At 54.4% G+C, this 24461-nt stretch overlaps 1 protein-coding gene across 3 annotated transcripts in view; it reads left to right on the top strand.

Annotated features, from left to right (window-relative positions):
• The window catches only part of LOC122372505 (histone acetyltransferase KAT7-like), a 125013-nt gene that overhangs the window by 26326 nt on the left and 74226 nt on the right, over positions 1-24461 (top strand). For all 3 annotated transcript variants that reach the window (XM_043349746.1, XM_043349738.1, XM_043349755.1), the window contains one exon: positions 23879-23972. In XM_043349746.1, the coding sequence (XP_043205681.1) occupies positions 23879-23972 (94 nt within the window). The remainder of the gene's footprint in view (positions 1-23878; positions 23973-24461) is intronic.

Here is a 24461-nt window from a genome sequence, read left to right on the forward strand (position 1 = left end):
CAGCTCTGGATGTGCGCAATGTGGCAGTGTGTCACAAGTCCTTTGCACGGTGTCAGCGACTGCAGCTTTTGACGGAAGAGTCAGGCATGGCAACGGCGCTGTCCTGAGACTAATGGGTGATTGCAATTCCATTGTCTGTTTTGCATGGCGTTTTTTGGTCTCTAATAGTCAGTGTTCCATTTTTCAGACTTTTTGGTGGCAAATCACACCTAATGGCGAAAATATTTTCATCCCTAAAATATGAATGACCGACTTTACTTCATCTCTGAAAAAATTCATGTATTCCCAACAGCCAGTTTACATGTCACTTGACAGTTGATGCACCCACATCCTTTTGTTTCACACCCTGTCAAGATCCTGACATGAAATCCTGGTTTATCAGTTGGTATAAAAATTGGCATTACACCATTTTGCAAAAATACTTCAGTTATTTGCTTCCTTTTTTCTCATCCTAGGATTTTTTTTTCTTCATCGGCACACCCAATCAATATCCAATTTTAGAACACTGCTAATAGTTGTAGATAATTACTGACGAGCACATTGCTGGGTGCAACAAGCAAAAGCCGAAGTCTTAACCGTCGGCAGACTGTGCCGTATACCATCTCCTATAACACCCAAGTTGAGTTTTTTTATTTTTTGGTTCCGGTGCAAAAACCATTTTGCCTAAGAACTTGAAATTATGCCACACAAAATGTCATAATATTGCCACTAAATCTGGAAAATTTGAACGATGTAGGTCATGTAGTTAGGAAATGGGAGATGTTCAAAACCGTGACACGTTTTTGAGACACCCTGTATGTATGGTAGCAGCATTGATAACCAGATTGCAGATTGGCAGCGTGTTGGTCGAATGTCTCAATCTTTACAACAATATCAAGCATATTTTTACGCTATTCGTCTCCGTTGCTGCTCATCGTCTGTGCTTATGCGTATCTAGTTGTATACGGCAGAACCCTCACCACCAACATTCCACCTTCAAAATTATACCTAAGCAGTATGCAATAAGCGTGTACACTTACTACTGGACGCATATCTACAATGCAATTCCCGGCATAATGCAAATGTGTCGATGATTGACATGTGGCTTATTCATATGTTCTTCTTTCATCATTTATAATGTGCTTTCAAAATAACATATTTATGTTGTCAAGTGGAGCCGATAAATGTGAAATATAGGTGCCATGAGGCAATTACAACTCAGAGGTGGCAGGTGCCGCAGAAACCGGTCACGTGGAATGGATATGTTGGCATAATGAGATTTCCGATCCGGCTCATAACAGCGCGCCTCTCGATGGTCGTTATTCGCCGCGCTAGTGGATCTGGAGAGCCGTGGGTCACGTGGCCCCGAGTGTGCGGTCACCGGGACATGTCCAGTTATACCTAGGTGTCGTGGTCAGTCGTAGGTGCCCATCCGGTCAGGTGCCGGGTCACGTGGGTCTATCCGGCCATAGGTATCGTGTTCAAGGTCCGTTCAGTCATCGGGCTGTGGTCATGTGACTGTTACAACACTGTTCACTCATCAGTGGCCGTATCTCTCGTAGTCACGTGGTACTGACCTGCAGCATAGGCCGAGTGGTCACATGGGTGCGGGACTGACCGGACCCACGCCCATCGGCGCACCACGTGCCGCGTTCCGGCTGCGGTGCGGTGTCACAGGTCACGTGGTCCCCGCGGTCCCGACTGGGGCTGAGCGGGCCAGCACGGACGCTGGCCGATCATACAGTGTGTGTGTAAATACTTGCGCTGAATGCGCAGTCAGTGCGTGAGGCGGGGCTGTGGCCCTGGTCTGTGGACAGCGCTGTTTGTGCTGGGAGTTGCCACTGGCCAGAGCCGCCTTACATGATGAACTGTGCCTTACATACTTACGCCCAATGGTAGGACGGATCACGGGAAGGCCTTCAGCCTTATGAATCCTCAACCCGAACTCGGCGTTAAATCACCCCGTCGTTCAACAAAATGCGTTATGCCTATGGAGTCTTCAGAACTTATGGAGCCCTGGTGGACATAAAATACGTTAAAAATGAATCTTGGCACACGGGTGTGGGATAACTGTGAAAACTGATCTTGATCTGTGATCACACGGTTATCTTTCTTAGATCCAGCTCTTTTAATTTGTTTGGAGTTCCACACTGACTTTGCTCTGGATGTTCCGTAAGTCGGTAACACCTTTGAACTGCTCTCATCTTTTAGTGGATTGATTTTTTGATCAGTCTTCACATGAGTGAAAGGCACACTCACACATCGCCAAATTGTCCGTGAAAGCTGGAACCTGATAGAAACCGTCATGTCAGGTGGAGTGGACATACCGTGTTTTGCTTTCCAGCATGGCTCTGGTGGTTTTCGAAACATTGAGTCATGGTGTAATTGATTTATATCATATTCCAACATGCCTATTTGGATGCTCAGTATTTTATATGGACGCTAACCTCACCAGATTTCTTTTGACGCTATAGAGCGGCTATAGAGGCGTCTATAGAGCAGCAGCCTTCAGCTGCGCTTGTTTGCGCCGGTTGTCTGTTTTTCGTTATTCTGTGTCTCTAGCTCCCCGAGATGGTCTGGGAGTTGGCCGCGCCGCGTCTGTACAGTGGCGCCGCCCTGGCGGCCGACGTCTGCGGCCGTTAACCTTGTGTCGGCATCGATCCGACGGGCCGACGGCACCGACGGCTGACGACAGGACCCGGTGACCGGTCGGCTGGCGGGTGATCCGGCGACGAGGTCCGGTGACTGGGGATCCCCCGGTGACCGGTCGGCTGGTGACCCGGTGAGTTGACCGGTCAGCTGGTAACCCGGTGACCGGTCGGCTGGTGACCCGGCGACCGGTCGGCTGGTGACCCCCCGGTGACCGGTCGGCTGGTGACTCAGTGACCGGCCGCCCGGTGACGGGTCCGGTTGCAAAGCCTTGAGCTCGATCATGAAGGGTTTAAAGATCCATCGCTCTGTTGTCTTTTGTCTTTTTTCTTCTCATCTGGCCGTGCTTCGGTGATTCGGTGAGTGGCAGGTCTGTGAGAAGTTCACTGTTTCCGTGGAGTTTGTACCGAGCAGTCAGTAGTCACCGGTTCCAGTTTGGTGGCCGGACTGTTTCAAATATGTCCTTTGTGTCCCACGCGGCAGCACGTGGCTGGTCTGTGCAGTGGGGCCGGTCTCTGTGCCGCCAGGCTCGGCCCGGAGCTGGTCTGTGCAGTGGGGCCGGCCTCTGTGCCGCCTGGCTTGGCCCGGGGCCGATCTGTGACCCGCGTCTGTACTGGACTGAGGAGGGCGATGGCCGACCTGCCGCCGCCGCCCGGGGCGTCTCTACTGGACTGCCCCCAGTGGGGGGCGATGGCCGACCTGCCGCCGCCCGGGGCGTTTGTACTGGACTGCCCCCAGTAGAGGGCTGTGGCCGACCTGCCGCCGCCGCCCGGGTCGTCTGGACTGGACTGCCCCCAGTGGGGGGCGGTGGCCGACCTGCCGCCGCCGCCCGGGGCGTCTCGTCGGTTCATGACCCGGGGCCGATGACCGGCCGGGGGGGGGGGGGGGGTCGACAGGCGGGCCGGCGGGCAGACAGCGGCCGACGGACAGACGGCGGCTAACACCCATTGCATTGGTCGGTCCCCATCCATTGCACTGAACAGACGTCGGCACTTTGAGGATGAAGACCACCATATGCACTCGTCCTCATACAATTCAGTATTTCCACATATTGCATCAAGTGATGTTTGAATAGATGAACGAATGACTATGAGTCACCCGCTGCTCGAACTGCTTATTTCCATCAACGAAATGTAAGGTAATCAGTCGAAATTAAATGAGGACAGCCAAGTTAAATTTTGCCATCTGCTAGATGTCGAAAACATATTGAACATCGTTATGATCGTTTAACGCCGCATGAAATGTCTTCTTTCGTACAGTAAGAAAAATCTCGCCTCTCTTATGAGTGACAGAGACGCATGAGTTCCGAGTTTGTTTATTCGACGGGCTGCCTTTTCGTGCCGTTTGTCGTATCGTAACGATTGTGACGTCATTGTGACTGCCTGTCTCATTGGGTAGGTGTGCGACTGCATGTCTCAGAAAGGTTGTCTGCCTCAGTGTGACTGCCTGTCCCATGGGCTCCCTGTCCGAGTGGGACTGCCCGTCCGTGTCAATAGGACTTTCTGTATCAGTGGGGCTTTCTATCTCGGGGCTTTCTTGCAGGCAGTCCCCTGTCCGATTGGGACTGCCTGTCTCTAAGTAACTGCTAGCACTGTCGCCGACAGCGGCGGCGGTGGCGTTCCCGCCCCCCGGGAATGAGGCGGTGCTGTTCGCCGCACCGGGAGACAGGCCGTCCGGGTCGGTAGCCTTTGATTGGGGTTGGTAGCCTCCAATTGGGTCGGAAGCCTCTCAGCGGGGTCAGAGAGGCCAGCAATCCGAGATGCTGGACGCTGCGCCAGAGCACTGAGCACTGAACATTGAGCACAGAACGCTGAGCACAGAGCACTGTGTCCGCTGTCAACCGATCGGCGATAGTTTCGCAACAACAGTGAACTAGACTAAGTTTGGCATTAGTTTGAGAAGGAGTGACCTGCCCTCCCCACGTGCCCGTGGTCTTTGTCGACTGTGTGTTGTTGCCAGGTCAACTTCTGCACGCCAGGAATCCGTGTGTAATCTCTATCCAGAGGTGCCCACGCCCCATAGGTAATCAAATTATATAACATATTACCATGATGTAAAGAATTACCCGCTGCCTTGCTGACTATCCAACCACTATCACAAAGAGAAGAGTCTTGGATAAGCTGGCATTTCGTTAGTGCTGAGCTAGTTCGCATCTTTGCCCGGTGCCGAGGCTCATCGACCCGAAAAGTTTATTGAAATTATAACGGGTTCTACGTAAGCGTCGCTGCCGACAAGGTGAAGCCGCCCTATGCGGGAAGACGCTCGCCACCTCGGCTGTCTCTCCGTCGGCGACTCTGGGAGGGTGTCGGGGACACTGCTGCGGCCTCTCCGGACGGCCGGCGGCGGCCGGCGCAACGGGCCGGCGCATCGATCGCGACGAGCACGCCCGTGGGCCCGGCGCGCCGCGGCACATGGGCGGCGCGGCGGGCCATTACCGGCCGCCGCGGCCCGGTCGATGCAGGCAGACGCCGGCTTGGCGACCGCCGCCGGCCGTCAGCCGGCGAGCGCGCCGCCTCGTGATGAGCCTGATAGGCAGCGGACAGCCGCCGACGCGCCGCGCCGTCCGGCTTCCAGCTTAGCGAGCGGGCCGGGCAGGGGCGCGGGAGACAGGAACAGGAGGTGTGTGGTGGATAGGGACGTCAGTTGGACGCCTGGGCTGTGTAGGCTGCTCTTTCGTCAGCGATATATGCATCTGGTGTCGTTATTTTCCGTTGTGTTCTTGAAACTGGCGACCACCTAAGCTATGAAGTTGTTGATCCGTTCCGCGGACGTGACCGTCAGGTGGCGCCCCTAACGGCTGTCGGACAAACTAACTCCCCGGCGGAACGGCATTTGCCGACTTCGACGCCGATTACAGACTACCACCAGTGTTCTGATTTTCGTGAATTTGGGTGGAAACCCACACCCAAACAGATTCTCTTTGTGACGTCCCGGAAAGCCAAACGACGTCCCTGACAGATAAAAGTCGACAGGTATATCGAACACCAAAAGCAAACTAACAAAAAGAAATATCACCTGTGTGGCCTAAAAACACGGCTTTGCAAAATGACAATAAATATATCCCAAGGAATCACAAACCCACTCTTATACTCAACTCCCCTTTCCTACACCGCTGGCCAACTGCCGCAACAGTAAACAACGCAGTTTTATTTTCGTTTTCTGTGCGTCAGATATGGATAGGTTTTTTCCTTTATCATGTGAAGGTAATAGCTGCCATATGAGGGAGAAAAGATGTCGGAATAGAGGGATCTGAGGACGTCGTTTTCCACTTTTCAGTTTTAGTAGCTGTGCAGTGTATAGATAAAAAATAATCATGCGAATATATTACTTCGACATTTATATATAAGCACACAACATACATTTTGTATCAAATCACTGTAACATATTTAATTATTTTTTCCCCTCAGAAGGTCACAGTAACGGGGTAGCGCTGCCCCTTGAACCTACCCTTCAAAAGTAGTTAATTTTGCATATGTTGATAGTAGTTGGGGAAAAAGTTTGTGTTTATTTATTTGAATTAAAAATAAAGTTCCCGAATTTCAACAGTTTTAATTTAAGTATGTCGTCCTTGGCTTAAAAATACACGCAATGTTGGGGACGTCGATTGACCTTGTCATTCCCATTAAATCGACGTCGGTACAAAACTGGAAAGTGCACAATGATTTCACATTTTTTCCAGCCAAGAAAAATTCAGCGTCTACCTTGGAGTTTTCTTAATTGAATTTCATAACAGGAAGCTATGGAAATTAATTTTCCTAACTGTTTTCCATCTCTTTATTTGGACGTCTGTTTTTTTACGTCACTCCTCTTGCTCGATATAATATCCCTCTTATGACGTCAATATTTAGTGATAGCCGCTGGCTCTTTGGCTGATTTTTGTTGAAGCATATTTGTTATTGACTGTTGTGTACGATCATGGACAAGAACTAAGCATCTGCAAAGTGTTGTTTTGGTGTTTGTGGTGAATGATTGAAAGTTGTATTGTACTAGGGGTAAACTGGCATTACTTTGTGTCTATATATGATCATTTGAGGTGCCTTGAGGTGCTATTAGTCAAAATTGCTAGTGAAAATCGCTAATTTTAAGAGATTTAAGGGATCGTCAGTGGCTGAGGCTCCGCACCGATATCGACGTCCTTTTGAAATAGTGACGTCCTTGCGGCTTCAATCACACTCTCCGAAAAATCAATTTCAGGACACTGACTACCACTAAGTATAAACTGTCATCGACTCATCGACTTAGGTCGTGATCTCACCTGGAGCCTTAATGGCTATCCTTCCTCGCCACCTGCAATATGCATTGTATTTGCGTTTCGTGCTAGGTCTTTATTACGGTTAGGATTTGTATTGAAATCAGAAATGAGCATGCATTTCCACCGCTTGGAGTCATTTTATGCTTTCATCTCGATTACATCCGGTCACCGTTCCGTGCTTCTATCCTCAGGATACTGAAATCCTTCTCCACGCCGCAACCCCTTCCGGGCTGGACAGGCAACTTTATCTCATGCGGGCTGCTCCCTTGGAGCGGCACCGCTGCTCCCGAGGGAGCGCACCCCGTAGCCGGGTGCAGTGAGTGCCTTGGGGCTGGGTGGTCTGTCCTCTGGACGGGCTCAGCCCCGGCGACTCACTAGGGTGCCTGCCCAGACCAATGTCTCCCCCTATATCCTATCATCCTCCCGGCTCTGAAATGGTCTCATTGGACCGAAAGGGCCTAACCAAAAAAAAAAAAAAAAATACATCCGGTAAAATTAACGACTGTTTTCGATTGATTGTGCCTGTGGATTTAAACATACTGCGATCTCTGCACGCCTCTGCCAAACTGACAGTTTGGTTAGCACCACAGGAGACGTTGGACTCTGATTGTCCCTGGATTGAATAATCGTCACGTCACGTTGGCACACATGTTCCCTGTGAGGGTGACGAGCGCCTCTAGTCTAGAGGCGCGTTTTCTGTCATAAGTCACTGTCCCTGCGTTACCTGATATCAGCACGGCCGGGGCGACGAAGGGAGCCTCTCCTGACGTCTGTGGCCTCTAATGAGCGTCCCCTTTCGTCAACATGTGACTTGAAACTGTGCAGTGTACACTGAACACCACAGTGATCATACTTGCAGCACGCAATAAGAAAAAACTATCGAGAATCGGGCTTAGACGGCAGCATGGAGAAGTTTTTTTTGTGCACTAAGGCAATGGCGATATTGGCCCTAAAGAGTCAATACCTATTATTATCATCGTCATTTTCGTCGCCTTTTCTTTTTTCTTCTTTAACGTGCATTTTCATGGTTCAAAGAGGGAACATAATTTCAACGTCCCTTTTCCGGCATGCATCACAAAACATATTTATTTTCCATACATGAGTTCCGCTTTCACATATTGAAATACAAGTTTCTTGGTCCATCTTCCTAGACAATCTTTGATGCGTTTAGCTGTGTCAGTGAGAGCGACCCTCCCTGTGACCGGTCCGCCCCCGCCGCCGCAGGGGTGACCGACAGTGACCTGCGCACTCGCCCCGCCACTGCAGGGGTGACCGGCAGTGACCTGACCGGTCGCCCAACCGCCGCAGGGGTGACCGGCAGTGGCCGGCCCGCCCCGCCGCCGCAGGGGTGACCGGCAGTGACCTGACCGGTCGTCCCGCCGCCGCAGGGCTGACCGGCAGTGACCTGCCCAGTCGCCCCGCCGCCGCAGGGGTGACCGGCAGTGACCTGCCCGGTCGCCCCGTCGACCGGCGCTCAAACTGCGACGTTAGGTCGCCGGCTGTCACTGATACGCGGCCGTTATCGACGTTCGGTCAACACTTGCACAACGTCAAACACTGATGAGGAAACCATGGCCGACCGGTGCTCCGACAATGTGTGCTCTGTGGTGTGATAGGCCACATTCCAGGGCGGATAGGTGGTACGGTTGCAGAACGGCCGGCGCGGCGCGTCCCGTGCGCTGCTGACACGTGTCGGGGACACGTGGCCGTCTGACAGCACCTGCGGGGGGGGGGGGGAGGGCACCGCACCTCAGGACGGGCCTTTCCCGAGCTGAAGTCGGTACAAGGGTCAGTTGATGCGATACGATGCAAAGTTTCATAAGGAACGGTCATGCCTTTCAGCCTGAGGAGCCAACGGCTCACATCCCCGGTCGTTACGCACATCGCTCAGGTACTGAGAGGATTAGTTGCTGGATGCTCTCCGCGGCCATCCAGAACTTTGTTACAGCTGTGACAGTCCTGTTCAGTTCCTTTGTTAGGACACCACAGAACTGGCTTCACGCCGGGATGGTCCGATAAAAAAGCCGCTTCGGGTGACCTCCAAAGCGCCTTCTATGCCTGTGTCGCCGCGGCATCCGTTCTGGGCCGGCGGCGACCGGCCCCATTCCGCGGCTGTTCAAACTGTCAGACGCACCTGCCTCTCGGCGTGTGACCAAGGCCACCGGGCTACCGGCCCGGCCCGGCCCGGAGCGCCGCGCCGCGCCGCTCCCAGCTATTTCAGCTGCTTGTCAGCCGCCGCTCGGCCTCGGCCCATACCTGGCGACACCTCACGGGACAGACCAGAGGTCTGAAACGGGACAGACCAGAGGTTTTGAAACGGGACGGGCGGACGGCAGGGCCGGTAACGGGCGGGCAGGCGGCGGGGTTTGGGACGGGCAGCTCGGGGGCTGGAAACGAGCAGCCCCGCGCCTCTCAGCGTGCAACCGCCAGGGTTTGAAGCGGACAGCTGCCGGAGTTTGAAGCGGACAGCTGCCGGAGTTTGAAACTGACAGCTGCCGGGTTTTGAAACGGACAGCTGCCCGGTTCTGTCACCGCGCAGCTGTGACTGTTGCAGGGATTAGTTAATGAAAGTTTGATTGAGAGATGCAGGTGGTGGTGGTCGGTGGCGCAGATTTGTTGCACTCGTGCGTGCAGCATTATTTCGTCGCTGTGTAGCTTGGCATGTAATGGCTGTCTGTCTGCAAATGTGTTGGTTCGATTACATTGAGATAAAAGACACGAAACACGGGTAGGCTGGAAATGTGTTTCCTTTTCCTCGTATGTGCCATCCTTGTCATCCTTCTGTCTAGGACACCAAATGTTGAAAAATGCTTCAACATGTGATGATAATTGATGACCAATGACGAGTCACTGAAATGGTATGTATGAAAATATACAGGGAAAATGATCGACACCTGATGTCGGTATACCGAGGACTTTTCTGTGTCGGCTGACTTTTATGGGCAATCCTAAATATACGTCTTCATCCCTTTGAATGTCAGAGGGGTTTTATTGGTGTCCGCCCTAAACGTTCTGAATTCTCCGGCAGATTTATACCGTGCTTCGCGTATTCTATGTCGACGTGATCGAACCAAAGATAAACCGAAAGATATCGGTGAAGGGAGGCGCACATTTTCCTGAATATCATACTTATGTGAAGTTGGTTGGCACTTCAAACTGTTAACTGATATCAAAATACAGTAGTGTGGCTTGTTACACCATCGGACCCGGGAGGTCACCGGTCGACCTTCTGCGGTTCTGACGCCCCCGCGGGCCGGCCTCGTTATACGTATAACCGTTGGTGACCTCGGCCCCCGACGCCAACCGTCCGGAAAGCGGCGAGCGGCGCTACTTCAAACGAACGGCACGATTTCGAACGAGCAGCCGCGGCGGCATCCGTCGGAGCTGCCGCGCAGCTGCCGTGAGGGACAGCGCTGACCCGGGGCGGACCCGCCGTCTGATGGCGGCCGGGACCGCGGGCAGAGGCGGCGCGGCGCTCCGGACGGCCTTATAAGGCCCGGCAGCCTTTCTGTCCACCTTGCCGCCCAGCTCTCTGCCCCATTTGGTCGAGCTGTCGCGGCCGGGCCGAGTCGGGAGCGCGGCGCAAGAGCCGGCAGACATGAGCCATGTCAATGGAATGCGGCACCGGTCCCCCGCTCCGGGCTGACGCAATGTACTGGGGGGGGGGGGGGGGGGGCAGGTGGTCCCGCCGCCCTGCTCACGGGTCTCGGGACGGGGGGGGGGGGGTGCAGCGGCCGTCACGACCAGGTGCATCACGCCCCCTGGTCGGACCGGGATGTTTGGTAATAGCAGCTGGAGCCGTCACGTGGTGGCGGTCCGGCAGAATCAGCTGTCCGTGTGCTGCAGCAGTCAGAGCTTTCCTCCTCACGTGGGCCACAAGCATCTTGTGTAAAAGGTGAAAACACAAACTGGGCGCTATTTTAGTCGGGCTGCTGGTACACCAGCATTGTTTGATCGCTATACTGATTTATCTTACATCAAAAATTCGTGACAGTGGCTGCACGTCCTATTGTCGTGAACGGCCGGTAATCTCACCTTGCACTCTGCTGACTAGCGGTAATACAATTATAGCAATATTTCATAAAAGTGATATGCAGTGGCCGCGTAGATCGTCCTTCATCCATCAGTGTCCGTCTACACATTGTTGTCTAAATTTAGGCGGAGGCCTCGCTGCAGTGCCCGCCAAGCCATGAACGGTGCTAGTGCGGCCCGCCGCCTGCCGTGTTGGACCCTAATTCCGGCAACACGGTCTCACTGGCGCAGTTAACCAAACCAAAAGCCTGATATTGCCAGGCCAGTTGATTTGCCCTTGCTGCGGCTGGTATTGCAGTGTGAGCCGCACATGTTTGTGGTGCAACTGGCTTCCGGAACTGGCTGGGGCTAATGGGCTGAAATACTGCGAACTGGCACGGTCTACTTGGTTCTATTTTTCTTTATAGTGGAGCTTTGCTATTCAATGCGACCATCTTCTTGTTAGGCCGGTTCCTACAGCCGTACTTGTTGGAAGATAATAACAGCATTCAGCACCTACCTGATTGGTTCTTCGCTTCTAGATACTTCAATCGTAATCCACCTCACATTAAGTAGAACCTTTCATCAAATATGCCAGCGTCGCCTATTTGGATGGGAAATGCTGTCTTGTTTCGTGTGCTGCTCTACATCTTTGTGTCGGGCCGTGCTCGCCACCCGTACCGTGACCGTGGCTGTGCAGTAGTTGCTCCCAATCCGTGCCGTGGCTGTGCAGACTGCAACTGCTCGCCGCCCCCGGCGGTGCACTGTGCAGTTGTTTATTTATTTATTTATTTGACATCGTAGGCTCATTCCACAAAAAATGGCTATTCCTGAACCAGGGTCGCAATATAAAATGATGGGTGTCATGGGAAAAACATACGCACGCACGCACACAGACAGACATTCGTTCGCAGTCACTCTCTCACAAACGTGTCGTCATGAAGTATTGCTAACGGTCGGCCGCCTGTTGTCGCAACAAGTGCCGGCGCAACTCTGCCTTGAACGCGCGCAGGTTCAGGTCACACATCGCCGGTGGTAGGCTATTAAAAGCTGTCACGGCGGTAAAAAGGAATCGTCTCCTCCCGGACTCCGATTTGATTCTGGGCACATGTAGCATATCTATCTGTCTCGTGGCTCGCTGATGTACGTCACGTCTATGCACTATTCTACTCGCGATTGACTCGGGCTGCGCAGTGACCAGCATACGTTTCAATAGGGTCAGCACATGGTATGAGTACATATTACGCGCGGACAGCCATCCCAGGTCACGCAGGACGTCACTAACATGATCAAACTTCCGACGCCCCGATATCACACGGGCTGAGAAATTCAGCAGCTTTTGCAGACGTGCGAGCTGAGTGGCATTGCAGGAGCCGTACACACTGATACAATAGCGGATGAGCGAAATGACTAGACTTTGGACTAGGGTGGTGAGCGTCGAATACGGTAAAATATGTCTAGAGTGACTCAATCCGATTAAAATACCTGTGCAGCGCCGGACGACATCATCGGTATGGGCGGCAAACGACATACATTGGTCAAATACGACACCCAGATTCCGCACCGCGGGAGAGCCGGAGACAATGGCGCCCATAAAGTTGATGCTGACTGTTGGAAGCTGCCGGAGATTTTGACGAGTGCCGAGAACAATGAGCTGAGTTTTCTGAGCGTTGATTTTCATACCATTTTTGCCAAACCAGTTCGAGAGCTCCCAACCCGTGCCGTGGTTGTGGGGAGCTGCTGCCCCCAGCCCGTGCCGTGGCTGTGCAGTTGCTCCCAACCCGTGCCGTGGCTGTGCAGCTGCTCCCAGCTCGTGCCGTGGCTATGCAGCTGCCCCCAGCCCGTGGCGCGGCGGTGCACTGTGCAGTTGCTCCCAACCCGTGCCGTGGCTGTGCAGCTGCTTCCAGCTCGTGCCGTGGCTATGCAGCTGCTCCCAGCCCGTGCCGTGACTGTGTTCGCCGCCGGTGCCGTGTCCGCGGGGAGCTGTTGCTGTCGAGGCTGAGCTGCCGCCCCCGCCCCCGCCCCCGCCGGCCGGGACGGGTCGCCCGTTGTCACGCAACCGCCGGCGCTGGCGTGTCGGTCACTGTCGCCTTGTCGTCCGGCGGACGGCGGACGGTTGCCAGGGCGACCGGTTGCCGGGTGGCGGCGGCGGCGGGATCTGAGGGAGACGGTACGGCTGCCGCCAGAAACCGGCGGCCATTGGCGTCACACACACCAGACCGAGGTGCCGGGCCCCGCTGCCGGCCCCACGGGACTGGTAGCGGGCAGCACGCCCTCCAAAACTGGCACTGAGGCCGTCCATAACCGGCACGGAGCCTGTGGGAGGATTGGAGGCGGTGGCAGCGGCTGACCGGCCGCTCTGGCCGCGCTGCTCTGTGTTACCCGATGGCTGCCCGCATTGTGGAGCTGTCTGCTGATGTCTGCCCGCGTTGAAGAGATGTCTGCTGATGTCTGCCGGCGCCGTCTGGAGCTTGTTCGCTGACGTGTGTCCGTGTCCTGTCTGCCGTCCATTGCCCACTGTCCTCTTGTGACTTATCCGCTGCTGTCTTGTTTGCTGCCCTCTGTAGGTCTTGTTCCCTGCCCCTGCCCGCAGTCCCTTGTCTGTCCTCTATCCCCTACCCCTGGCGCTGGTTCCTCCGTCCCCTGCAGCCCCTGACTGTCCTCTCGCTGCTCCCTCTGCACTAACTGCAGCCCCTGTCTGCGGCGCGGATTCCTAACGGTGCCGGCTCGGCGGCGGCGGCGCCCAAGGTCGCGGACGTGTCGTCTGCCGTCTGCACTGACTGTGCACGATGCACGGCCAGCCCTGCACCGTGCACACTGCACGGACGACGTGCCGGCGCGCGCGCCACCGCTCACGCTCGGCACTGGTGCATGGTGCGGCTCACTGCGAGCGGCCATCACCACTGCAGCTGCCCCTGTGACAACCGACCTTACCTGTCAATGTCGGTCTGGGAAAGGTTTTTAGAATGTGACATTTCATTTTCTGGTTTGAACGGGATGATGGGTGATGCTTGATAAAGAAATTAATGTGAATTTATTGACCTATTGCTTGCCCCATCTCTGCAACTATTCCAACCTAAGTATATGGCCATTTTTGTGCAACCTTTCTACGACACATTAGCTTTGGAATTAGGGCGGTCTATCCAGCAGGCAGCAGCTGAGCCGGCACGCTGAGTACCTACGTGCATTGTGCGACACGCATCGCTGACGCATCAGTCGGGCTGTGAGGAGCGAACGCTGAGAAGGTCGGCTGTTGTGAGCGGGCTCTGCTGACAGCCGCAGTCTGGAGGCTGCAGTCTGCAGTCTGTCCGTAGCCTGTACTACCAGTACCACCTCAGTCTTAGTCGTTCCCGAGTGAAGAGGCGACACTGGTAGGCCTAGACGGGCTTAGCACAATGTCAGAGGGGATCATAAAGGAACGAGTGTTTCGTGGTGTCGTTATTGGGCGTGCAGTTGGGCGACACTCACCGATCGTTTGTTACTAAGGCCAGCCCCGCTGCCGAGGGGTCAGGTAGGCTCAGCTGTATATACAGGGGCAGACGGGCTTCTGTGTGCTGTCCAGTGTCCAGGGCACACTTGCACAGTGCACACCCAGATGCCCTTGCTACCTGGCCCACTGGCACTGCCAGTCTATCAGGTCGGTTTGCTCCCTAGTCCCTATGGCTGTCGGCTCGGTCTGTTTGCCTGAACTCGATTCGCTGCCAAGCTGGACTGGCTTCACCGAGCGCTTCGGGCTGAATGAACCGCCCGAAGACCGAACAGATCACTGGGAACTTGACGCCTGAGCAGTTGCGGTAGCATGGACGGCTGTCACGTTGTAGATGACAGCTGCATGTGTTGTTGGGAATGCGATAGTCACAATAAATCACCGAGAAATGGACCTCAACTTTGTCTTATGCTCTCCTCTCCAGTTCTAGTGTGTTGCTGTTGTCTGCCAGGCACTCCGTCTCCGCCCTGTTTCGGCTGTGGGCTGTGGTCTCCCGGCACCCAAGGTCTCGCGTTATCCTTGTCCACTGGCCGCGGGGTATATGGTGACGTTCTGAGCGGCGCCGGCCATGGGGGCCACATCCGGCCGCACCGGATGTGGCTGCGCCGCCGCCGGATGTCGGCTATTGGCCAATGCGTCCGGCCGCGCCGCGCCGCGCCGGGACGGGCCGGTGCCGCGGAGGCCGCGGACGGGCCACGGTAACATACCCCGGGCCACGGGCCGACACACGGTGCCGCCGGGATGGGCCGGGAACGGGCCACGGCAGTATACCCCGGGCCACGGGCCGACACACTGTGCCGCGGGGATGAGCCGGGGCCGACACACGGCAAGGACGGGCCAGGGGCCGACACACTGTGCCGCAGAGGCCGGGGACGGGCCACGGTAACATACCCCGGGCCACGGACCGACACACTGTGCCGCAGAGGCCGGGAACGGGCCACGGCAACATACCCCGGGCCACGGACCGACACACTGTGCCGCAGAGGCCGGGAACGGGCCACGGCAACATACCCCGGGCCACGGACCGACACACTGTGCCGCAGAGGCCGGGAACGGGCCACGGCAACATACCCCGGGCCACGGACCGACACACTGTGCCGCGGGGATGAGCCGGGGCCGACACACGGCAGCATAACCCACCCGGGCCACGGACCGACACACTGTGCCGCGGGGATGAGCCGGGGCCGACACACGGCAAGGACGGGCCAGGGGCCGACACACTGTGCCGCAGAGGCCGGGGACGGGCCACGGTAACATACCCCGGGCCACGGACCGACACACTGTGCCGCAGAGGCCGGGAACGGGCCACGGCAACATACCCCGGGCCACGGACCGACACACTGTGCCGCAGAGGCCGGGAACGGGCCACGGCAACATACCCCGGGCCACGGGCCGACACACTGTGCCGCAGAGGCCGGGAACGGGCCACGGCAACATACCCCGGGCCACGGGCCGACACACTGTGCCGCAGAGGCCGGGAACGGGCCACGGCAACATACCCCGGGCCACGGACCGACACACTGTGCCGCAGAGGCCGGGAACGGGCCACGGCAACATACCCCGGGCCACGGACCGACACACTGTGCCGCAGAGGCCGGGAACGGGCCACGGCAACATACCCCGGGCCACGGACCGACACACTGTGTTGCGGGGATGAGCCAGGGCCTACGCGGGCAGATACACGGCAGGGCCGGGACACGCAGGTCACACAGGCGAAGATCTGGCAGCCATGATGATTTACATGGTCCGACGCCGACGACGACAGCCTGCTGCCGGGAACGAAACGACATAATCGCGGCATTATAAAGGCGGACTGACTGCCGGCGTTCTGCGTTGATTTATCGTCCATACACGTTCATAGCGCGGACGACTGGGGGTCTTGAAGGACCCACCTTTGGAAAAACATATCTGCGTTCCAGAAGGCTGTCACGCATAGTTTCAGATTCGTTGCCACACAATTTGAGCTGTGCGGCCTAAGATGTCTCGCGAGATTCACACAAGCCTCAACGCTCAGAATGTGAACGTTATTGCCTAATGCCTGAATCGGGTTGCGATGCTGCACAGTGCACAGTGCACACACATTAGCCGGTGCGCAGCTGGTTGTCCTGTCTGAGGGAGGACCGGGCCGGAGCTGCCTGGCTGTTGCCACCCGCCGCCACTGCTGTCGGATGGTGCGTGTGTCGGCGGTCGGCGGCGGCGGCGGCGGCGGCGGCTGGGAGCACCGACCCCGCTCCCCTCGGCCCGGGAGCCAGTCGCACGCTGCACGCGCCTCTGGCCGGGGACAATGAACCCGCGTGGCGCGGCGCGGCGGCCGGACGCGCGTGCCGCCTCTTCCCGCCCCGCCGCGCCGGGGCCGACGGCAGCCGACAGGACAGGACAGGACGCGCGCCCAGAGACAGGACAGCGACACGGCGGCTCAGCCAGACAGGCGACAACGTCAGCGGTCAGCCACGCAGCTGCTGAGGCCACGGGACCCGTGCTCTGGCGACATGACACGGACTGGGGCGACAGGACACGGACTGGGGCGACAGGACACGGACTGGGGCCACAGGGCCCGTGCTCTGGCGACAGGACACGGACTGGGGCGACAGAACACGGACTGGGGCGACAGAGCCCGTACCTGTGCTCGGACGCTGCACAGTGGCCCTTTTTCAGAATTAGCACGCATAAATTCAAAATATTTTTTCTCTTCTTTTGAGTAAAAAGCAGTCTAATCGTGTGCAAAACATTCCAAACTATCCGATAGTGCCATTTTTACCTCCTAAAAAATAATTATCTTTGGTAAAACTGACCGCAAAATCGAAGTTTGTCGAGAGGCGCGCGGACACCACCGGCGGACCCTAAAAAGTAGGGTGAGATGAACATCTTGTACATCTTGAACATTTGTAAGGCTTTCGGTGAGAAAATATTAAAAATTAGTGGCATGACTGTGGAGCTGAATTTACGTAGAAGCCCTAGAAACCACAATTTTCATTGTATAAACTTAAATAGACCACTTTTGCCGAATATTGTGGACATAATAACAGGACAATTATTAACTGGAGATGGCGGCATACATATGAAGCTTTATGTTAAGTAGCACACTCTGGAACATGTCGTATTATACATCGTTCGAATCGCCGATCTCTTCTGACCATGTCCACCAAAGGGCATCGCGCCATTTTGCGCCATTTTGCTTCTACGGTGGATAATGTGAGCCAGTTCAGTCCGCGAGCGGCTGTGGCTCCTGTTCGATACGACTAAGCTCATTGACCTGGCTCGAAGCTGGTGTCACCTGGTGTGCGCCTAAATGTGGCTTGACTTTTGCCATAAGATGTGCTTATTGAAATGTCATGTAGGCATAACGCTGTGCTCAAGAAAAACTGTCCGATTTCTTGTCGCGTTTGATGTCCAAGCCGCACAAGTCCCGTGGTCGGCTAAAGATCTAACGTCAAAAGCGCCTATGTGTTTGTATTGTTCGCGTCGCGCTGACCTTAGTTGCTGCCCGGCCGGGGCCGACTAACGGTGGCTGGCAACAGCTGTAGATGCGGTCACGTGACGCCCTGGGGCGTCCTGGCTAGTGGTGTCAATCGGTTACCGAAAAATTCGGTTATCGAAAAGATGTGCTGACCGATTCGGTAATCGGTCGGTCAGGCCCCCCAAATATCGGACATTTTCGGTCACCCTGTCAGTAAAACCATTTTCAAAAAGAGAAAGCATTCCATTTTTACCTAGTTAAATGCAATGTACCCTTAGCCAATTTACCATGCAATCTACCCTTAGCAATGTAACTTCTACCACAAAAAAATGTATTTTGCAGTGGCTAAGAATTGACTGAATTTGGACTGAAATGCTATTTCCCATTATTTTCTATCAGAATTTACCAAATTATTTAATTTGGGGGTAAAATAATAGCAACTAGAATTTCGGTCAAATTTTGGCTTGGGATGTTATCGGTCGGTATTCGGTCGGAAATGTTTCCCAAAATTCGGTTTCGGTCGGTATCGGTCAGCCATTTTTTGCAAAATGACACCACTAGTCCTGGCGGTCAGTGCAGCGCGGTCGGCTGGCGGGCTCGCCACACTTGCATTCGGAGCGGCCTGGGCCGGCGGGCGAGCCGTGCGAACGTGCGCCAAATCTTGGGCCGAGCGGCCTGTCGCTGTTGGGCCGAATCTCCTTGGGCAGTTCTTTTCTTTTCTTCTCTTTGCATTGGCAGGGAATACGTCCTTGATCACGTGGTGATGTCTTGCACCACTTTCAGGTAATGTGGGAATTAATGCGTGCTAATTCTGAAAAAGGGCCACTGTGCGCTGAGGCAGCTCCGGCCGGACAGATAACGGAGACTCGAATTCTAGCCATGACCTCTGATATGCAAGGACAGTGAAGTGCGCAGTCGTCCGGATGAGTGTTCAATTGAATGTCTTTATCTGGCACCAACTTTGAGTTGGCACCAACTTCGAGTTTATTATTTGCTTTAAAAAATAAATGCTTTAGAATCAAGAGACGGTCTTGCCGGATCCAATACGTATAACATTCGAATAACTTACCTCCATGTTGCGGAGATTTACGAACACTGTAATGGTCTATTGCCCACCCCGTGCTAGTGTTGGTGCGATCTGGCCCATTCGAATCGAACACCGCTACTACCCAGTACTCAGTGTCGGTACTGACATGCCTAAAATGCTAGAATGCTCAAAATGCTCGGCAAAAGCTCAGCATCCAACACTTTGACTCGCTCCCCCGCACCTCGATTTTATACAAACTTGAAACTTATTCATGAATATCTGGTGAAGGTTAGCAGATCTCGGTTTTGGTAGGCGATTTAAACTGATTATCCTTGCACCATTTAAGAATCGCGAATTTTATTCGGTCTGTGATTTCCAAGCCGTTTGTCCGAGCCTGGCTTCAGCTCGTTGGTCAAATTCCTGACAGGGCGACGCCCCGTCCTTCTGCGAGCCGAGCCTGGTTCCAGAGCCTTCCGACGTCCGACCGGCGCGGGCCCAGACGGCGGCGCCGGGCCCGGGCAGACGGACCCGGCGGACCCTCCGCCGCCGCCGGCCAACCCTTTCACTTGTTGCTATGCGGCCGGCCGCCGCCCCCGGGGAGCGCCCCTGTTTGCTCGCCGGCCCGACCGCCGTCACGTGACCGTTCACCGGCGCTCCGGCCGGCGGGGAGGGGAGGGGCGAGGGGCCGCAGACCGGGGCACTGCTAGTCGGACCGCGGCCCGCGGGCGCCGGCCCCAGCACGCATGCTGCGAGGGCAGATCGGGGGAGGGGGGGGGGGGCGTCCGGCCCGGTTGTTGACGACGGAGACGCCGGCGCCATCCCCGCCTCGGGGGTCGGCCGGGAGTCAACAACTCGGCCGCCCTGTGAGGGCTCTCCAGTCTCCACGCCGCCCTGTGAGGGTGCTCCGGAGACCCCGAAGTTCTGTAACGATGCAGGGAGTCGGATGACAAATAAAGTTGGCCGGGCACGACTATGGCCATGGCTGTGATTTCGATGATATGTGTTTTGTGTAATGTCCATAACGGGCGACCCCTGAACGTTCCTGTCCTGAACAGCATGTATTTAATTCGTTTCTGGAGATGACATTGGGAAATTCCTTCTGATGTAGGTGAAGGTGTGGGCTTGCTTCTTAATAAAATTGTTTCACTATGCATTCTGTCATTTATTGCTTTATTTTGTTCAAATCGGAAATAATAGATAGAAAAACACGAAGCATTAAATAGATTTTGTTTAAAAGATCGCATAATTGATGATGATGAAAAATAATCTGATAATATGCCTTATGGCGAAAGCTAATCCCATTTTTTGCGGTCTCAAAATGTATCAAAATTCAACGTTATGTTATTGATCATATATTTCTTTTTGTACCAAACACCAGGATAAAATTATCTTCACTTAAATAATATCGAAATTTAATTTTGTCTCATCCTTGTTTGCTCATCCTTGTTGTCTGGTTTCATGCTGCTCATTGCTCATCCTAGCAGCCTTCGGCGTCATCAGCGAGAAAGCTGGACGGATCACTGAGCCTGCAGTCGAGTGAGCTCCAGTGTCCAGTACCATCCCATCTGCTGTCCGACAACGGCTCGGTTTGAGCGCCCGCCGCCGCCGCCGGCCGTTCCCAGCGCTATCAGCTGACTGACGGGACGCGTTGCCATGGAAACCATCGGTGCCCGGGTCCAAATTGAATAATGGTGCTGGCCGGGCGGCGCGTGGCCCGGCGCGGCGCCGTGGGGCGGTCAGCTGCGCCGTCCCGGCCGACGCGCCAGCTGTCCGTCTCCCGACCATTGACCGACGGACGGACCGACCGACCCACAGACCAATGAGCGGCCACTGACCAGCGACCAAAGACCTACCACTAACCGACCCCGACCAATGACTGACCAAGACCGACCGATAAGCCGATCTCCGGTCACTGACCGATCGACCGACCTACCATCAACCAATGACCAAGCGCTGAATGACGGACAGACCGACCGACCGCTGACCGTCGACTGGCCGACCGCTGACCGTTTAGCAATGATCGCTGACAGGAGGTTGTCTATTGATCTCCGGTATCCGCCGAGCACGCTCGGAAAGGAGCATCAAACAAGCAAAATGTCAATTGTTTCCAATGTGCTTTTTTAATAATTTGATTTGATTAGGATTCAGGCACGTTCTCAACTTCACATGTCATACGCGCCAACATACACGTAATGACGCCGATTTGTCATGCCGTGTCATGTCATGTCATGTCATGTTATTGTGACCAGAATGTCCGATGTGATTACTCGTTGCATATAAACATATGGCGGTTGAAAGTGGCACGTCTTTTCAAAGACATCTGCTTAACATTTGATTGAAAAGGCCCATTCCATTCATACGATTATGTTCGGAGCAGGTCCAGTAGGTGTTTGAAATGTCCAGCCGGCTCTGCGCGGCGCAGTTCGGCTCGATGCCGCTTGTAGTGTCCGGTCCACCACAGCTGCTCTGGCTCTGCGCGGCGCAGGTCGGCTCGATGCCGCTTGTAGTGTCCGGTCCACCACAGCTGCTCCGGCTCTGCGCGGCGCAGTTCGGCTCGATGCCGCTGGTAGTGTCCGGTCCACCACAGCTTCTCTGGCTCTGCGCGGCGCAGTTCGGCTCGATGCCGCTTGTAGTGTCCGGTCCACCACAGCTGCTCTTGACTGAGGTGGACAACGTGCTCCGGCTCCGCGATGTCGTATCATTATCCTTTATTTCCATTAGGAGCCCTGCGACTTTTAATGAAGGCTTGCTTTTCATGTGACAACTGAGCCCTGGTATCTGGGAATCTGCTTTGTTCAAGTATTCCTGTATGTTTGATGCAGTCTTGCAATGCAATCCAGCCATCCAAGAAACTTTGCGCGAGACGTTTTCTTGGATGGTTTTCTTGGATAGCTTGATTTCATCAAGGGCTTCTGTTTTAAAGAAAATTTGTAAGCTTTGCTGAACTGTTAAGTAATTAGAAGCTCCAGTATTTCAGTATTTAACGTGTAGTTAATGTTACTGTATTCTATTTATGCATATTTCGGCCTTTTTAAGCAAATAACGAACGATATAAAGAAACATACAGGAAATAATATCTAGGACTCTACCGCGACGAAATATTTCTATCTCGAGTTTTCAAAGAATTTCATGCACTCGGCCAAGGCCTCGTGCATGAAATCCTTTGAAAACTCTCGATAGAAATATTTCGTTTTCGCGGTATCGTCCAAGAATATACATTCATATGCCTTTGACCAGGACCAACTTGAATGCTGTTCATTAATGGTCTAGGCCGAGTTCAAGGTATGCGAGGCATTCAGACTGGGCAACCATGTTTTCAGAATTGTGTTCCACCCTTTGATGGATTAGGATTGTCATCATGTAGAGCGTTATGGATTTCTGATGTTTTGTACACGTTCGTAGAATATATTAATAATTATTCATTGGGCCCCTGCGTACCAACTACTTATTGCTAACTACTTTTGCAATGTGCGTTATTTAACGTGCATCGCGGTTCGCAAAATGTACACTCGGTGCCTTTATGGTTTCGATGATATCGGATATCCTCTTGTGACTGATATGGTTGACGATCACCGTACCTGTGGTTCGCTCTGCACTCTCGGGTTAGCCTTTGACCTTTCCTCGAAGCCCATCAGTGGGCCTCTCAGCTCAGAGGCCATTTCTCAGAAGCAGGTGGCTTTATTTGCTTGTGTTATGTTCTCCGTTTATCGAAACAGTCGATGTCACACGTCCTCTACTTTAAAGGTAGTGTGCCAGCTTTCCTGGACCGTATGGAGTTAATGGCCCAAATAAGGAGAACCGGATTTTTAGAACTTATCCATAACTTCAAAACTCATGAAAATGTCTTAAATTCTTCAAATTTTGAGTACCCCAGTGCGAAATTCGCCCCGACGGGTTGTCGGTCGTACCCCAACCACATTTCACACCACTATGAACAATAAATGCACACACTGAAATCGCTATTACCGATAGGCTCATCCAATCAAGTTTCGATAAACCCGTTCATCATCATCTCCTGCGGTTTCGAACACGCCTGTTAGGTGGCTTCTGATGCTCGTCGAGGTCGGAATTTCCAAATACGCGTGGTGCGTCGGGCCCGCGCGCTCTGACTTCGGCCAAGAAAAATGCGTCAGCTGATCATTGTCATTTCTGCCACTTTCATGTGGTGAGATGGGGTCATAACTTTAGAGACGGCTGTTTCATATCAATTATTTTACATAAAATAATATTTCAAACCATAAATTAATGTTCGACAGCCAAATTAAAGAAACAATACCAATACAGGCTTACAGTTTAAATTCGACAATGTGTTGTCTACGATTAGACAGCTGATAACTCATTCCCGTACGTCGTAACTCTATAATGACCTTTGCTTATTGTCACATGTGCGCCGCATTCGCGATTGTTGCCGACGCCTGTTTGCAGGTCAGCGCACTACAGTTGTTATACATATCGAAAAACCGATAAACTTTTAGGCGAAAAAAGCACTATTTTAGGCCCATTTTTGATTTTTTTGCGATATTAGGTAAAAACAGAAGCTTCTTACCCTAGGAAAAATAAAATGGGAAATCATTGGAAGGTGGCACACTACCTTTAAGGCGTTCAGGATCGCGTCTAGAGACTAAAGGCAAGGGTCGAAAAGTCCGCTTTTAGGTATGTTCGTTGAGTAGATGATCTAAGCAGAGCCGACCGGCTGAAGTCAATTGTCTGGCGACCGTTGACACGTTGTGTGGGGAGGCCCCGTTTTGTTTGATAACAGCGGGGAAGTCGGGGACTAACCCGCTCACTTCTGGCTATCGATATCTATCAGTCAGTCGTGATAGAATTGGTGCTACTTGTGTGTATGTTTGTGTGTCACTTGTGTGTGTGTGGGGGGGGGGGGAAGTTGGATACGTTTTCAGATTTCGAATTGTCATACTTATTTTGATTTTCGCAGCCCACTACTGGTGTAAATATTGCAGTCACCGGTCTGGTCGCCTGTTAGTGTTCACCGTCCCGTGCCCCGTCTTTTGGCAGGAGAAGAACTCGTTCCTCAACTACAACGTGTCGTGCATCATGACGCTGCCGCCGTACCAGCGCCAGGGCTACGGCCGCCTCCTGATCGACTTCAGTGAGTACCGAGGAGTGCCGCCCTCCCCATTTGAAAGGTTTTCAGAGCGCGGAATCGTCACCTCACTTTAATTTGCCGCCGGCGCTTTGGGGCGGCGCCGGGCCGGCGGACAGGCAGACGGACCGGTGAGTTTCTCTGTAATTCTCCGAGAGCCGGCCGGCTCCACTCCACTGATGGCCACCGACCGGCGTGGGTGACTGGGCGGCGGCCATGTCTGCGGCGGTCCGGCGTCCCGCCCCGACCCCGCCCGAGCCGCCTTCGCACCGCCCCGGCGGCGGCCGGCCGGCGCGGCGGCCCGCCCCCTGCCGGCCGGCCGCCGACCCAGGCCACCGCGCGGTATGGGCAGCTACTGAATGCGCGCCGTTAGCTACACCCTCGACGGCCATCGGACGGCCCATCGGCGCCGGTTGGGTGGAGCCGCCGGGGAGGGCGGGTCGGCGCGCGCCCTCACAGGCTGCTGCCGGCCGCGGGGAGGGACCGGGACGGCCC

Source organism: Amphibalanus amphitrite, unplaced genomic scaffold (assembly GCF_019059575.1).
Source record: "Amphibalanus amphitrite isolate SeventyFive unplaced genomic scaffold, NRLGWU_Aamphi_draft 000037F_arrow, whole genome shotgun sequence".
NCBI lineage: Eukaryota > Metazoa > Arthropoda > Thecostraca > Balanomorpha > Balanidae > Amphibalanus > Amphibalanus amphitrite.